This window comes from Oryzias latipes, chromosome 4, assembly GCF_053564925.1.
Source record: "Oryzias latipes strain Hd-rR chromosome 4, Olatipes_Hd-rR_3.1".
NCBI classification, from domain to species: domain Eukaryota; kingdom Metazoa; phylum Chordata; class Actinopteri; order Beloniformes; family Adrianichthyidae; genus Oryzias; species Oryzias latipes.
The window spans coordinates 17,417,955-17,435,133 of record NC_136240.1 but is presented as its reverse complement, the minus strand read 5'-3'; the positions used below and the strand labels follow the sequence as shown (position 1 = coordinate 17,435,133).

The 17,179-nt window shown below is 40.1% G+C and overlaps 1 protein-coding gene across 4 annotated transcripts; it reads right to left on the bottom strand.

Moving 5' to 3' along the window:
* Positions 1-1,780: 1,780 nt before the first annotated feature.
* Positions 1,781-16,832, bottom strand: mllt1a (MLLT1 super elongation complex subunit a). 4 transcript variants are annotated; one of them, XM_011474068.4, is made up of 13 exons: positions 16,641-16,832; positions 12,150-12,330; positions 11,202-11,284; positions 10,281-10,424; positions 9,865-9,990; positions 7,814-8,458; positions 7,627-7,714; positions 6,661-6,766; positions 6,453-6,546; positions 6,297-6,371; positions 5,346-5,411; positions 2,944-3,015; positions 1,781-2,838 (listed from the first exon to the last, which is right to left on the bottom strand). In XM_011474068.4, the coding sequence occupies exons 1-13, from the start codon at positions 16,650-16,652 to the stop codon at positions 2,710-2,712; spliced, it is 1,821 nt and encodes a 606-aa protein (XP_011472370.1). In that variant the 5' UTR covers positions 16,653-16,832; the 3' UTR covers positions 1,781-2,709. The 4 variants fall into 4 exon arrangements, with proteins under 4 accessions (XP_011472370.1, XP_011472371.1, XP_004067988.1 ...); XM_011474069.4 differs by having other exon boundaries at positions 6,306-6,371; XM_004067940.5 differs by lacking the exon at positions 5,346-5,411.
* Positions 16,833-17,179: the final 347 nt, after the last annotated feature.

Sequence of the window (17,179 nt, the reverse complement as noted above, 5' to 3'; positions counted from 1 at the left end):
TTCTTAATGTTTTATCAACTTCTTGATTGTCAAGTTTATTTAAAAAAATGTTTACTCTAAGTCGCTATGCATCCACTTAGGCAACCATGTTGCCAAAATGAATTGATTTATTTAATATTTAGTCATTTTTATTTAGACTTTGATTTATTTTGAACAAGTAATGTTGTTTTCCTGGGCTGCAGACTCTTGTCCTGTAATGTCACCAACAAGGAATGTGTGAGCAGGTCTATAGGGTTATTAGGGTTGGATCTGCAGGAAAACAGCTGCGGAGAAAAACTGTAGTGCAGACATGTAAAAGATATGTTAAAAAAACAGTGCATATCATTTAAAGTTTGAAACAATTAGATAACGGTATTTGGTTTTGCTGCTCATCACCAGCATGCAAACATGTATAGTGTTCAGGGATTGTTAAACTATACTGACTGTTGAAGAGGAGCCAGGTTTGTGAGACAATCTTCTGACTAACTAGTCCAAACCAACTTTTTGATTCTGAACCACTTTGAACTAAAGTTTTGCTCCGTTTCTTTTTATGCCTACTTGTCCATTACTGCTTTTTTTTGTTTTGTTTTTTTTGTTTGTTTTTTTAAGATAGATTTTGGTTTCAAATACTCCAGCATTACACTGAAAGCATCCGACAGCTTGAAGAGGGAGCCCGGACCCTTTTCAATAACACTGTCACTAAACACACAACGTGAAAAAAACCCACAGCGGACGAATCTCTTCAAGTCAAAGAACTACCACAGTCACCTGATGCTTGTTCTATCGAGAAAAAAAAAAAAGGAAAAAGAAATCAGAGCAAAACAGAAAACAGGACTGCTGTCGATAAAAACTGCCATCTAGCAAATAAGATGAAGAGATATCAGTACTTATAAAAAAAGCTTACAAGGACACTGAAGAGATGTGGAGGTGGGGGGCATTAAGACAACACTGGATATTCAGGCATCCCAATTAACACTTGTTTCCCCAAAGGGGGGGGGGGGGGGGGGTTCAATCTGTGAGGGCATGACTAACAGACCATGTAGCCCCCCCTCACACTGGGAGTCTCAGACAAAGGCACTAGAGTGGGGCTGTTGCTAGCCGTAGAAAAGTAAAAGCGGTATACATTCATAGCTCACAGGATCTCTTAACCGCAATCTGGGAATAAATACACAGAAAAGCACTTGTAGAAAAATAAAATGTAAAAAAGCATGGCCCCCAAATTTTTTTTCTTGTATTTTTTTTTGGATTCTAGGAAACAAGTATGGCTACTTTTTCACGGGTTTTTTTTTTTTTCACCTTACCACGGAGAAGGCAAATCGGGAGGGAACCTCCACTGCTCTGGCCGCGAGCAGTCGAGCCCTTTCATGCACGCCGGTGTAGGGAATAAAGGAGGAAGGGCCTTTCATGGGAGCTAAATTAGGGGGGTGTTGGTGAGAGGTCAAGGCTCAGTTTTCAGTGCGAGGAAGCAGAAAGGGGAGAACTCAACAAGAGCATGTGTTTTCAGATGTTTAGACAACAGAAAACTCGGCAAACTCTCACTCCATCCATACAGCAAACATCTCAGTGTTTTAGTGGGAATTACCAGGACCTAAACATGTATCTGTGTCTCCCTTTTCCAAGCACAAAACAGATTCAAATGGCTCATCACAACGTATGCCCCCAAACTACTTCGATTTAAGCATTAATCCGATGTGCTTTATGGTTCTACTTATATTCCATTTTTCAATGTGGCTAAAGGATTTTTAGGTGTCATTATTGACAATAGGTCACCAGGTTTTTTTTTTTTTTTTTTTTTTTACACATTTTCCAGAGAGTTCAGGTTTTCTTGTTAACCTGCCGTAAACTGTTTTATGGCCACAAAGTAGAAGTTCCAGTCTAGTAGCCTTTGCTTCAGAAAAAAAAAAAACTAGCCAAGTAACCATGAGTTAGCTTGGTCACTCATGAATACAGGAAACCAGAGAAAACCTAGCTTCTATCAAAACTCCATAATAGTCAAATTTCATAAAGAAACCGCCAGAAAATTGACAAATAAAACAGCTAACGGCAATGCAGAAACGTACTCTAAGCCTTTTGTCCAAAGTTTGTGCACTGAACTAAACGGGGTGTGTGGCTGACACAGTAAAGTGCTTCCAAATTGTGTATTGGTTGGCGTGTGTCTTTTTGGAAGAAACAACCGTCTCTGCTCAAGTTTCCAAAACAAAAAAGAAGTCAGAAGTCACAAAGGCAGCTTCTCTTTCACACACACATCCACACACATCCAACTTAAACGCACAACTAAAAGAGTATGCTGAGAAAGAAATTAGCTCCAGCTGACAACTGGGGGAGGGAACTGGAGTGTTCTGCCAAGAAAGGAGTGTGCATGTGAGGAGGGAGGAAGAAGAGGAGGAGGAGGGGAAGTATTAGTTTTGCAAAGGCGGGAGCAGTATGAGTGCAGCAGGGAGAGTGAGGGGGGTGTGGGGTGAATTCCTCAGCTCTCCACACACTAAAGAGAGTCAAATCCTGCCTGTAGACAGAAGACCGCGTTGCCTCCCACGCCTCCGTCTCCTCCAGTTTTCTCATCAGCGTCACATGAAGGTGGTGTTGTGTGCTTAATCTTGTTTGTGTGTTTGTGTGGTAGTTGTTCGACGCCTCGTTCGGGCTTGTGAGGCTGCTCGTGTCCTTCTGAAAGGGCCGACGTAATGGAGCAGCTTCCTCTGCACGTGACATCCACACGCCGGCTTCCACTTCCTGTCACGTGGCCGTCGCCTCCAGGTAGCTCTGTAGTTTACGAACAGTGGACTCATCCAGTGAAAAAAGGTCAAAGTCAAAGGTGGTGTTGGTCACGTTGAAGTGGCCCGTTTCCTCAATCAAGTTCACAATCTGACAGAGAAGAAGTAAAGGTTGTAGTCATTCCTCCTGTGAAGCTTTGTTGTTTTATTTCAGATAAGTAAGAAAAAAAAAGTGGTTCAAAGCCCGATAACAGACCTGCTGTAAGACATTTCGCTCCCTTAACGCCATCAGCCGGCGGTGGAGGTCCACAAGCTCCTCTGTATAGGCCTAAAAGGTGAATGCAGAAGATGATGAGACAGAGTGACCCTTTCCTAACAGGAAGTGCCTGCTGGCTCCAATAAGGCAAAATCCTAAAGACTTCTACAGAAAAATAAACAGCTATTACTCAGTCATTATAATACTGTAGTCAGAGTTAACATTCTCGCTCAGATAACTTCCTGCTAATCATAATTTTTATCTGTACTGCAAGTTATTCAAGTCATAAACTGGCATCAATAAAAGTAAGTGGTCTCACTTCAAATATTGTTTGTCAGGTTCTCCTGAGCCGTCTCCTCATTGGCAAGAGTGGTTGCCATAGAAATGTTGACTTAGACTGACTCAGACCAATCACTGTTTATTGATGTTGTCTGGCTCCAACATGGCGGTGTCCATATCGCAAAAAATTGCAACTGAATTGACTTTGTTTTGTTGGAGCCGCCTTATTTTTTTAGAGTACAAGTCGTGTTTCTTTGCATAATTTGGCCAGGGGTGTGACTTACTCAGAAGTGGCTTATATGTGATTTTTTTTAAATAAATAAGTTAATAAATGTGTTATCTTTTCACTTAACAACTGGTTTCCCTTCAGCAATTGATTCCTACAAACAACTGCTAGAAGGCACTGTAGGTGTATGTATCAGTGTTTGATACTGACAGCAATGCAGAAGAAGAAGCCCCGTCCAAAACAAACATGGAGAATCTGATCCTTCTCTTCCTGAACTTAATTAGATTTTTCTTATTTGCATCGAGACATTATTATTGTTGTTTTTACTTTTTCCTTCCTTGGACTGATGCAGGACAGCAAGTCATCAACCTGGTTTACAGAGATATGGAAGTGTTTCATTCAGACGCAGCTTCTGCAGTAGATGGTACACCTCACTTGTAAAAAAAAAGACTGAACGATATCATGAACACAGACATGGAGACGTCCTTACAAATGCTATTGTAGAACTCTTCAATATAAACAAACTTGTCTTCCATGCATTGTAGATTAGAGATACAGTCAATGCTTTCATATGACGATGAGGCTGAAAACCTTTAAATGATCGCTTTTTTGGACAAGGCTTTTTTGACCTATATATGATTTTTTTCCTCTTTTATGCATTTTTTTTTTTTTTGCTACTGCGACTTATACTCCGAAGCAACTTAAAGTCCAAAAAATGTAAGTCGTTTTCTGTGGGTGGCGTCACCCACTCTGTCCAGTTCTCGTATTCAGTTAAGGGTTGAGACATTATAAATGTTAGGTAAGGAGTCCAATATGGTTGAGGGAACTTTTCATATTTTAAGAATTTTGAGTCTAAAATAAAACCCATGTCATTCAAGAGGAACTAAAATCAATGAAATCTGGGAGAGAGAGAAAAAAAGCATTTTAGAAAGTATTGCACAACATTGGTACAACAAATTTACCTGATTTACCTGAAATGCTAGCCTTGTCTTAGTAACCCTTTTCTTTTGAGAAATGCAGAATGTTCCAGTGGATGTCCCCCCCCTCACGCCCCCTGACGTTTGAAATAAAGTCTGTAATTTTCCGAGGACATTTCTGTGTCTATGTACTTGCAAGCTAGTTGTAAGAAAACTCCTTTATCTCTTAATCTGCAAGCAAGTAGCCTGGTGTGTCAGGGAGCCTTTCATGGACATTATGCCCTCAAGCTCTCAGCCTGAAGATCACACCTCAGATGTTTATCCAGCAGTAGAGTTGTTGCATCAATGCTGTCTGCAGAAGTTAATAAGGATGAAGTGAAAAACAATAGAGAAGGAGCAGTTCTATTTTATCCATCTGATATGATTACGGCTGACATAAGAGCGACCCTCTCTCAGGTGTCCTTGTTCTGTCCTCTCTGTCTCCCTGAACGGTCCAAGATCATGTTAGCTGCCACATCAGGTTTAATTAGGTGCCTCTAAATTTGGAGCAGACTCCATACTCTGGTCATTAAACTATAATCTAGGCTTTAGAGGCTTTTCTCATGCTCCTGTGAAGGAGGTTGACACAGCACCAAGAAACAAATATTAAAATAAATAAATCACATTCTCTTTTTTTGACAAACAAAACAAATGTGGCTAAAATAATTGGTAACCCCAGACTAAAAGACAAAGAAAGAGAAAGCCTGCCCTGATTTAAATAATAAAAATAGTAAACCCTTTAGATCAAATACAACTTTTAGAGTCTGAGGTCCTTTGAAGTCGTGGTCCTTCTGGACAGAATCTGCATGCTGCATCAGTAATATTGTACAGTGCAGCACAACACCTGCCCCTTACAACACACAGGAAAGAGAACGCTTTGTGCCATGAGAGGTTGCTGCCCATGCAGCAAAAATTAGTAACAGAGTTGGTTCCAAACTCGCCTTTTTGACCCAAGTGTGTGTGCTCGAGCAGCCGGCCTCCCTTTCAGCCATTTTCTGCTGTTGTTGCTAATGCAAAGCAGCCATGTGGGAGAAATTCATTGGGGGTCAAAGCTCAGCAGAACAGAAAAGCAAAAAAAAAACACAAAAAAAAACCATTATAAACAATCTAAAAAACCTGAATGTGGCAGTTTTATGGTTTGGGATTACTCCTCTGCTCTTCTGTTTATTAAACAACACAGCAGATAAAGGCCAAGAAAAAACATTTTATATTTACAGAGTAAAACTTCCTGAAAAGTGTTTATCAAGATGAGAACTTCTGCCTAAAACTAGGAAAGACCGTAACCACTGGCAAACAAAGATTTTTACGGCAACCTTTAAAGCTTTAGGTTTATAAAATGAACATAAATCCTGAACTAACATTAAAATTGAAGTAGGACTTTTTCATAATGGTTTAATTTTTTAAGAGTAATGCAACATTTTTGCAGCCATGTTTTTAGTGGGAAAATGTGGGAATGTTAGGTCAACCTAAATCTACTACAATATAATTTCGATTTCTATGGGTCTTCTGAAAAATCCAACTGTTTCGAACACCATGTTACATTATATCACATCTGGAGTTCTGTGGTTATATCACCGTTATGACCAATGGTCAAATTCTGATTTCACTGGAGGAGTAAAGTTATGATATTGAAGTTCTAAATGAAAACATTTTCTGAGTCTGTGCTGTGATAGCAACACTGCAGCTTTAGTGCTCGGCAATCACTGCAAGCATAAATATTTACATATTAGCAGAATTCTTTAAGGCTGCTTCTTGTCCTTTCATTGACAAAAAAAGAAGATATTCAAAATAGTCGGCAAAGTTGTATAAAGTTGTGGTTCATTCACTGACTTACTGAGCACTGAAGAAGGGCTGGATGTGTGTGAATGTTTAGGATAAAAAGTTTGATTTACCCCTCCTACCTTGTCGTATCCCTTCTTCATCACCTTCTCTGAGCGGAATGAAGAGTCAGGACTCTTTCTGACAACCTGAAGCACAGAGAGATAAGATGTTAAGATGCGACTAATTTAATGGCTTTTAGCAGAAGTCACACGGTGAATGAGCCTCACCTTGTTGTTGGAGGAGCTGTGTTTCTGTGGGGGCGGGGCAGGGTCTCGACTGGGTCGGTCATCACTGCTGTCACTCTCACTGTCCATGCTGACTCTGTAAGGGGTGGAGGGTGAGCCAATGAGAGTTCATAGACACAAACATTCTGTGTGTGTCCAGTATTACAGCTGCTTGTGGTTAGTAGCTGCATATTGCTGTTGAAAGACTAACCGAGAGTTGGATGGGTTGGTCTTGGTGGGCGTCTCTTCTTCTGAGCTGCTGTCATCATCATCCGACTCCTCTGATTGGATTAGCTCCACCATGGACCGCAACGTGCCTGTTCGAGGGGAACATTGTTAGGCTACGTTCACATCGCCGTCGACAACACACGTTCAACCGACCACGTCCAATGAAGAGTCTATGTAAACCCTCGTAAACGTGCGTTTTGGGCTACCGTGTTCAAAACTCTTGCTGTGACACCAAGTCTTTAATATCCGAAAGGAAAGAAAGGAAGAAAGAAAGAGCATGGAGCAAGATTTGCCCCCTTTTGACATATTGCACCAAACCTCTTCAAACTGTAGGTTGCAGACATGCACTAGTAAACAATAAAGAAAAGAAGAAGAAGCCCTTCCCTGCTTGTCTAGTGTGAACACCGAAGGCTAAATGCAGGATCAAGAATGCCCGTTCAGCACATTCTTAAACATGCATCACATGCCCATTGATGCACGTTCAAGTATTTGTAAAAGTATAAATAATTTTACAAAGTTATGGTTTTATCAGCACCTGGGAAAAGTCAACATGCCCATTGTGCATTTCATGTGTCCCAAATATAAATCTAACAATTATTACGTGAGCCGTGTCAGTCACAGTTGACCCAATATACAGGAACAAAGAGCTACAAAGGTACTTATTTAAAAAAAAAGAGACAAATAGAAAAAATTGTTAATAACCAAAGCCTACGATAGAATTTCATCAGAGACATTACTCTCATAAAAGATCCTTTTTGAGTGAGATAGGTTTATTTTTTCCAAACTAGGACTATTCAAAATGCAGAAAACTGGATCTAAGTCCTCATAAATGCTCATCAAGCCCTTTTGGGTTGCATTTTTAATAATGTGTCCATTCTTAATGATCTGGGACTTTCAATAGTCATTATGCAACACAATCCTCCGTTAAAGCCAGCTGAAATCCCTGTACCTTGTCCTTGTTTTTGTGTTGGCTCAAAGTCTGAGTCTGAACTGGAGTCCGAGCTGGAGCTGGAATTGGAGGGGCTTGTAGCTGCCGACTGTCAGAAAAAAGGACAAAATTGCATTTTCATGTATCCATCTACGTCATGGGTGACCTTTTTCTGTTAAAATCCACTGAAAGCGTCTGTTTACTTTACCTCTGATTTTGACGATGCTTCGTCTTCCGAGTTTGACTCCTCTGAATCTGGAGGCTTCTTGGATTCCTTCAGGTCCTGCGAGTCGTTTTTGCTTTTGGCCCAGCGACTTTTATCCTTGGAAGGCTTCTTCTCGGAGTAGGACTGGCTGGGTGCAGATGAGGAGGAGACGCGCGGAGAGGTACCTGTGAAGGCCCCACCGGAGGGTCCTTTTGGCCCCTCTGAGCTGCCTTTCTTCTGCTTCTTAGTGCTAGGTTTGGGAGACTCGACAGTGGAGGGCCGTTTCCCTGGAGCTTTACACTCCACTGACCCGCCACCTCCTCCTCCTCCCCCACCACTGCCCGCCCCCCCTCCTTTGGGTGACATGCCCTCCATTTTCGACTCCTTCAGAGTAAGCTTAGGTTCCTTGAAAGCTGCCTTGGGCAGGACCTTAACGTCATCTTTCGCTTTGATTTCCGACGGCTTTTTTGAAGACGAGGATGAGGAAGAGGAAGGATCGCGACCGCTTTTGGTGCTTCCATCTCTGTCGTCTCCTTTTGACATGGCTTTGCTCTCAGAGTCTTTTCGCGGTCGCTCGCGGTGCTCCTTGGTCAGTTTGTGTGATTTGGCTGCTTTACTACTTCCCCCACTTCCATCTTTGCTGGGTTCCTGAGGAGGCAGAAATGAGAACCATCAACCCTGCTGTCAAAGGCAAGAAGAGAGCTGCTATTAAATAAATACACCAGCAGTCTTTTTTCCTATTGCTTCTTTTTGATTTTTCTTATGTTCACAAGCATTTTTATTTAGCACAATAAACACTTTATTTTGTTAACCTTGTGACCATGAAAAGAGAAGCAGGACTAGAAAAGCCTTTGGCTTCTTTTTCAAACAATATTTAATTTGTTTACTAAAGCATTTCTTTTTTCATCTGTTTTAGACACATCATTTTTCAAAGGTTTGATAGCAGATCCAGCAAATGAAACATGTGTTGGGAACAAATCATTTTGGCCAAAGACACAGCAAAAAGCTCATTTTAGACATGTATACATTCAACTTATGTGGAAGTTGTTGAATTTAGTCAGTCATTGGTCACATGAATGATCCACACAGCTCCAGTCACACATGTTTGCTTCAAAGATAAAGAAAGTCAATATGAGCGTGGGACATTTGCTGTTTGCTTACATAACACACACACCAACAAGTTTTGAATGGTACACACGGACATGCGTGTACAAGTACTCAACTGCAATATAAAACCGTTGGATCCAGAAGCTGTTTAAAACAATAAACACACTTTCAAATGACCTGAAAAAAACATTATCAGTAGACAAGAGAAGCAAAAGCTAATATTGTCTCAGATTAATCCTTTAACAGCGGAGATGCAGCCAGCAAAACTTAAATAACACGCGCTCTTTAGCATAACACAAGTCCTCCACCGTTTACGCGATCAACGTGAAGCAGTTGATTCTGATGCGGAAAAAAGCGACATCATATCAACTTTGCTCCAACAGAATATGTAGGCTGATTGATTTTCTCTGCTTAGGAATCTGCTGGAATTACGTTAATTGCGTAAACCAGGGGCGTCAACCTCCAGGCCTTCAGGGTTTTCCAGAAAACCTCCCTTATCTGCTGCTGATTACCTGGATCAGGTGTGTTTAGCCAAAAAGGTTAGTTGGAAAACATGTTGGACAACAGCCCACGAGGCCTGATTCTGACACCCCTTGAAGAGTTACTTTAGTCAAAATAATGTCAACACTAAAGCTAAAACCCCATAGTTAAAGGGTTAAAAAATTATGTTTTATCAAGGAGGTCTACACTGTGCAAAAAAACAAATCAAAAGAAAAAGAAAAAAAAAATCTGTTAAATGCTACTTTTTTCTGGGTTAATCCCCCACTTTGAGTGGACATACAGAGACATAAAAGCAGCTGGTATCAATTACCGACTTGAGTGCGTCTCTTTTCAAGTCTTATTCAAGGATGTTCTTGGAAGCGTTTGCAAATTGTGTTATTGTGTTATTTAAAAATACATCTAAACCATAAAAAAGACAGAAGAGAGTCCTTTGTTTTTTGTCTAACCTTTGATACATGAGAGGTCTTGGTTTTCTTAGGATCTGAGAAAGCAGAGAGGGGAATGGTGGGCAGCATCGGGTAATCTGGACTGGGTCTGGAAACAGCTTCCGCTCCCTCAGGGACCACTAAAATCTGTAAACAAAGAGACAAAAGTCACTGTGCTTGTAGGTAAGTACAGCTAGGTAAAATGCAAGACCTGAAACCAAATTCGGATTTGATTTGAGATTGAAAGGTTTTATTTATTATTCAAATACTGCGCAGTTAGTGAAAACTATGACTGCATTTTATAAATGCTGTGGCTTTAAAGTTTTTCAAACCTGGCCTCCCCTTAAACCTTCCATGTAGTACCCCCTCAAAGGTCATGGGTGCTTTAATGTTAAACTCTCCGTTTGTAGCTCAGAGTGAGTCTTAGCCAGCCTCACCCCTCCAGCTTTGATGAGCTTTTTCCTGAATTCTTTGGTGGGGTTGTTGAAGGTGAGCTTCTCACAGCGCAGGTGGTTAACAGGCGGGTTGCCTTCCAAGTTAAGGAACAGGTCGTAGTTGAAACAAACCCTTTTAGGCTCCTCCTAAAAGGAAAAACGATAAAAGATGGTTTAAAGTCCCCCTCGAGCAGTGACTGAAACAAACCCGTTTGTCGTTCTGGGCTGCCTAGAAACTCTCCTCACATACACATTTCCTGACAGATAAAAGCTGAATGAATGAACTACCGACCACCAAGTCAGTAAAAAACAGACATAGCTGGAGTCGGCACACTGATAAGAAACATTCCTACGATGAGTCGTAAATTTGTAGAGAGAAGGGACAATTGAAGGGAAACGCTTCCCTCCCCTCATGAAAGATTTTACAAGCAGTAAAATGTTCTCGCAGTTGTGATGATGTATTGATGACTGTTCGGATTTACCTTTCACTGCTTCGTGCAGCATCCAAACACAGTTCTGTAATGTGTGTAGGTTGCAGTAAGAAAGTCGTAAAAAAATGTGACACTTTTGGATTCATGACAGTTTTAGTATCAAAATGCAAGATGACAAATGTTCCAGTCTCTCACTCAAAATTTACCAAACAATTATCAATCTAAACTTAAATATTGAAACTACATTTAAAGCAACTGATAAACGATCATCCAACCAGCACAGGTACAGGTTTGGGATTACAGCCAAATCTCAAAAATGTTCGCTATTTAAGATCCCATCCACTCATATGATCAGTCAGTCATTAATGCTACATAGTAAAGATTAGCACAGATTCACTCTTTGTCCTATACGCAATAAAAAGTTCCATAAAGCAGCATTTCCCAAAGGAAAAAGTCAGAGCTGGAGCTCTTCCACTCGTGTCTGTGTTCTCACCCTGTTCTTGAAGTAAACCTCAATAGGCATGAGGAAGCCTGCGTAGCCCGATTCCTCCACTTTGTACGGAGGCTCCTTGCATACTGGACACAAACACTTAGGATTAATGATACTCCAGGAGATTCTTTCATTATAGTTGCTTACAAAACTGTAGTACAACATTTGAAGATACCGTTTTTCCACTTAAACAAGGCAAACGGTGAACAAAAAAGGAGGAGGCAATGAAAAAATGATCGTATACGTTTTCTAAATAAAGGTTAAGGCACAAACAGCAACACAAGTGTGTATCTATAAGGTGATGTTTTTCACTGAGACATCAATCTGAAACACCTTTAAGATGTTTGGAAAGTCTCCGATTCCTCTGAAACAAACACTAATATATTAAAAAAAAGCACAGTTAAACAAATCCAGGATCCCAGCTTTAAAGCCTCATGCTAATCAATACTGCAGTTTTTCATTAAGAGCTGCAACATTTCTATAGTTATTCTGCACAAAAACATAGCAGCTAAACATGTAGCAGTTGTGTCCACTTTAAAACATAACAAAGCATTGAAGACATGGATAACATTTCCCCCAAAATTAATAAGAATTTAAAAAAAATTACAGATGGACTTTAGTTTAAGCAAGAACAGTTGAGCTTTACAAAAAGTACAAATATATTAAAATTACAGAATCACTGCAAACATTAAAAATGCTATTATTTGTTAATGATTACCTAAAAATGTCAACAAACAAAAAGCGACTGAATAAACAAGTTCAGATAGAACACGTTCTTTTCTAAATCTATGCGGAGGAGCTCTAAAATATTGAGGATGAGCTTATAAAAAAAAAAAATGCAACCATGAGTATGATTAAAAAACAGGAGTGTAGGAATACAAAATATCTCAGCCTTTCAAAACTGATATGACGCATTATAAATAGCTTTAGCTTTATTCATTATTTGCCCACCTCGCTTGGGTTTGGGGAAGCTCTCGTGAAGGCGGAAGACGACCTTATCTACAAAGTGCTGAATGGCGCCGGTCTCAGGCCCTCGAACAAACACCATCCAGTCATGGGTGAAGCCTTCTGATGTCACTTTCTTTCTCAGCTGAGCTCTATGGCCCAACTCCAGCTTCACCTGCACTGTGCACTACAAAAACACAGAAGTCATACATTAAGTACAATTCACAGAAATTAGGACCCAAATACACAAAACAAAGTAAACAAAAATGGACAAGAAGCAAATAGATTCTTCAGTGAGACTGATGAAGCCACGTGGATGAGTAGTGAATGTTTCAAAGACAAAAGACTAAGTCCTCACTTAACTTCTAGACGTCATCCGTTTGAATAAGAACCTTTATCAACACATACTTCAGATAAAAAGAGAGTAAATTTAACAAAAGCAGGAGGAGTGTTTTTATTTTCTATTAATTACGTTTATGCTGCCTTAAAAAATCACAGCCGAAGAATTATGATTAAAATCAAATAAAAGAAACAAGCAAAACAAAAAGAAAAAGTGGATTAAAAAAACAAGTTTACTTTACTGTTATTCATTCATTTTCTATTCCGTTTTATCCCTTCTGGGGTCACGGAGATGCCGGAGCCTATCCCGGCCACTTGTGGGCGAAGGCAGGGGGGACACCCTGGACAGTTCACCAGTCTGTCGCAGGGTAGAATGTCCACAATCACACACCCATTCACTCTCACACTCACACCTATGGAAAATTTTAGAGTTGCCAATTAACCTATGAAGCATGTTTTTGGACGGTGGGAGGAAGCCGAAGATCCCGGAGAGAAGCCACGCATGCACGGGGAGAACATGCAAACTCCACACAGAAAGGTCCCCCATTGATGTTGTGTTTTTCATGTCCCCCGGCCGGGACTTGAACCAGGGGCCTTTTTGCTGTGAGGCAAGAGCGCTAACCACTGCGTTAATAACAAACAATTTTGTTTGTATGTAGTGAAAAAGGTAAACATTTTAAGGCATTGTCTTAGTTCTTTTAGTTAAAAACTTCCAATTTCCCCATCGTGGGAATATTAAAGTATAATTCAATTCAATTCAAAAACAGCTGAATAAAGCAGTTAACAATAGCTGTTTAGGAAAATTTTAGAGGGGAATCAAGTGGTAAGATGTATCTAAGGGGAGCATTATTTGGTGCTTTCCTATCCCACTTTGGACAAAACCTTTCAATCTCTTTTTGAAGTTGGAGGATGTGATACTCTAGAGGAGAAGGCTTAAATGGACACAAAGCTTGACTGGTGTCCGGACGACCCTGAATTGAAATAAGTGATTAGCCACCCGAGCCGAATAATCTCAAAAGGTTTGTCCAAAAGAGGAGCGCATTATTGGGTTACATCTGTCTGCAAAGAACAATGACTGTAGTGGGCCAAGAAAATGACTGTGCTTGTGTAAGTGAAAAAGCTATGCAGACCAAGTACAGAAAGGAAACAGGGGGGTAAGGGGGGAGGGAGGTAAGGGACAGCAGGGCACTTTATGCTGAGGGAAGGGTTGAGGAATGTGGGAATTTGGTCGTAGCAAAGAGCAGCTCGTGAGCTGGGACAGCGTGTGGGGGGGTGAGGATTAGAGGCGACGGGGCTGAGATGAGCTGGTCTGGCACTCTGCAGCTCGCAGACACACACAGATAAGCACACACACCTCCCTGCCTGGCACTCTGCCTGGCCATTCTGTGACAGTAATGTCGTTAAACTCCACGCACCACCACGCCCTCACTGAACGGACAGTCTGAGCGTCAGCAACCCCCCCACCCCCACGCCACTCGCTAAGAGTCCACAAGATCAGATAGAAAGGCATTAAAAAAAATCAGGATAACAATAAACCATTGAGGAACTGAGGTTCAATGTAAGAAATGATAAAAGCATAAGTGAAAGCGGAAAGGACTTGACATAAATAATTTATTGGAGGTAGAAACCTGTGTAGCCATGTGGGAATCGGAGCGTTTTGAACGTGGAAGCCAAAAACACTAGTTTCCATAGACTTTCTATTAAAAGTGGCCACTTGACCATGGGTTGCCGAGAGCGGTGTGAACAGAAACAATCTAAATAACGAAAACCAAGACCACATCATTATTTTCCACAATTCAACAAATTAGACTCAGACAAATTCAATTCATTAGATAGTAAATAATAAATTTGTTTGTAAAATTTAACAAATCTTAGGTGATATCCTCACATGTGCAAGCCCAAAATGATATTAGGTGACATTAATACAGAAGTAACAACACTTGCATTTTTTTTCTTCTTTTATTTGTTTGACCAAAAATTGTGCCATCTTTGTGGAACAAAATGACTGGAGTTTTTACAATCAACCAACTACAATTTGACCAGGTGAAAAAAACAACAACACGAGGACAGAAAAAGTTCCATCCTAGATCCGAAACTATGTCAGACATAATTAAATTCTATAAATAGTTGGAGACTCTATGCAACATTAAACAAAAACATAGGGTGATCATATGACAACGACAATGAGGGAGGATTAAAAAATAACTCAGTCTTAAAATTCCTGACTATTTTAGAAAACAATCCTTACACTTTTCAATGACCAAACAACAGAGAAATGGCTTTGCTAAGCCATATTTATTCGTCAAAGACAAAAAAAAAACACAGGATAAAAATGAAAATCATAAAAGGTTAAATATTATTATTATAAAATATTATTGTTGCGACCTCTACATGAAATGGCTCCTCTCTTCCTAAAACCCAAAAAGAAACACTAGCTTCAATGAAAATGAGGCACTCCCAGTCAGATGCCATGTAAATAACACCACTTCATTCTCTCAGGTTAATATATGACTGAAATGGCAAATGAATAAGAACAACAATACAGGGGGGCACGCACAAGCAGCATTTTTTTAACCCTACCCAGCACTAACCATAAAGCAGCCAAAAACAATGTGCGAATACCTAAAAACTCAACAAATAAGCCAGAATAACTGCAGATATGCATGCACGCAAATTACAGATAAGTCGCCATGTTTGCAAAGACACTCCCACTATTCAGTGTCCACAAACTAAGTTGCAGCAGTGTGCCTAAAATAAAACCTTTTCTTGGCAAACCAATTCATTTATTATTTGCAATAAACCTTTAAATTAGAAAGTTTACTTTCACCAAGCAGGGAAGTATAATCTAAAACTATTTCAACTTAAAAGCTGTGATAATGGGACCACAAACTTCCAACTTTAAACTGACAACTCCAAACAAAAGGAAGATCAAATGGGGTTATGTTGTGGAGCAGTTAAGTAAAGTGAGCACCAGGACAGTCAGAAAACCAAAGCTGGATTTGACATTTAGGTGTCAAACAAATATTTGCATCTCAAAACAGGTCATGTTGATCTTGTTCTAATATTAGTTTAGATTTGAGTTACATGTGTCTCCTACCTACCTACACATTTTAATGCAAATTTGAGTAACTGGCTCATTGGATTTATATATTATATGTTTTTTAAAAAATGTGTATTACTTAATCTTTTTTTTTTTCGTTTTACAACTATATAGATTCCCAAACTTCAAAGAGATAATGGGTGATTCTGGGCAAGAAGTGAATAAGGTTTGACAGTAAAATACTTTTTTTTTTCTTCTTTCTCTTAATCGTATCTTGATTAAAATGTGTTTATACGTTTTAGGAAATATAGCTTTTTGAAGCTATTTTAATTTCATTAAACGCCAGTGGTTGTGGTTTTCTTGAGGCTGAATAATTTTGACAAATAAAATACTTACACTACATCAAACTCGATATGTAATCGAGCATAACTACTGATACTATTGTGTGGATTATGGTGCAAACATATCTTTAATGTATCACATATAGGCTAAGCACCACATATTAACTTTTCTGATTCTTCGACCATCAGGGGAAACCCTTGATTAATCACGGACATAAAAGGATAGGATACTCCACAAATTCTTCTCGGTCCCATTAGACCTTCGGTTTTCAGGCCACAGGCAGTGAAGACCCCGCCTCACCAGCCCAACCTGGAGAGGACAAATCTTTTCCCCGGCGCCTTGTAGCTGCTCCTTAGCATTTAGCCAACGGCCGGCGTAGATAGAGAAATTAGCTTAGCCTAGCTCCACAAAAATCTAGGTTTAAATTAATCATCAGCACGTGTAACAAAATCCACGCTGGTATTGTAAAAGAAAGGAAAAAATACGAAAGAACAGAGTAAAGCTCAGGTGTGGATCCCTTTGTGTGCACTGCTGCGGCCACAGCCATAGCGGTCCTGAACGGTGTAGTAAACTGGAGCTAGCTAGCAGTAAATACCGATGTATGAGTGCCCAGCTAGCATAGCTCCGGAGCCAAACAAGTACATTAGCAGCAGCAGCAGCAGCATTTTCTTCTTGCTAACACAGAAAAGAAAGATTTGTTCTTGCCCTCTGTTTCACTTATTCCCTTTCAAGGTGAAAAGTTTCGATTTCACAAGAAGACGCACAAGTCACTGTACCTGGTTCTCCATGTTTGTGTAGCCTCAGTGATTGTTGTATTTATTTACAGCGGTGTTCGTGGAGGGTCTCCCCTGCCTCTGCTCCTCATTGTGTGTCAATCCAGCCCAGAAGCGGAAGACAGACGGCTCCCCTCCCCTTCCAGACGACTGCTGGCAGGGGACCAAAACAGAAAGCTCTTTCAGCCAATCGCAAAGCAGTAAATTCAAGTTGTACTAAAAACAGCCAATCAGGACGCGAAGAAGGCGGGTCAACAGCGGAGCCGCAAATACAATAAAGTATATTCTGGTGGGTTTTCTCGAGTGACAGCCAGCATGTCCCAATGGCAGGGGCTCAGTTTCAATTATAAAATGTGCATTGTGTTAATTGATTTATTTTAAGGATTTGTTTATACTGTTCAACTTAGCACAGCTGATGTCAATTTAATTATCTCAGCAACTAATTTGGTATTTTATTCTACAGTTTGATGTTTCCGTAAAATAATCCACAGTAATTAAAATTCAATATTTTTATGAAAACCTTTCAATTGATACAATTTAAG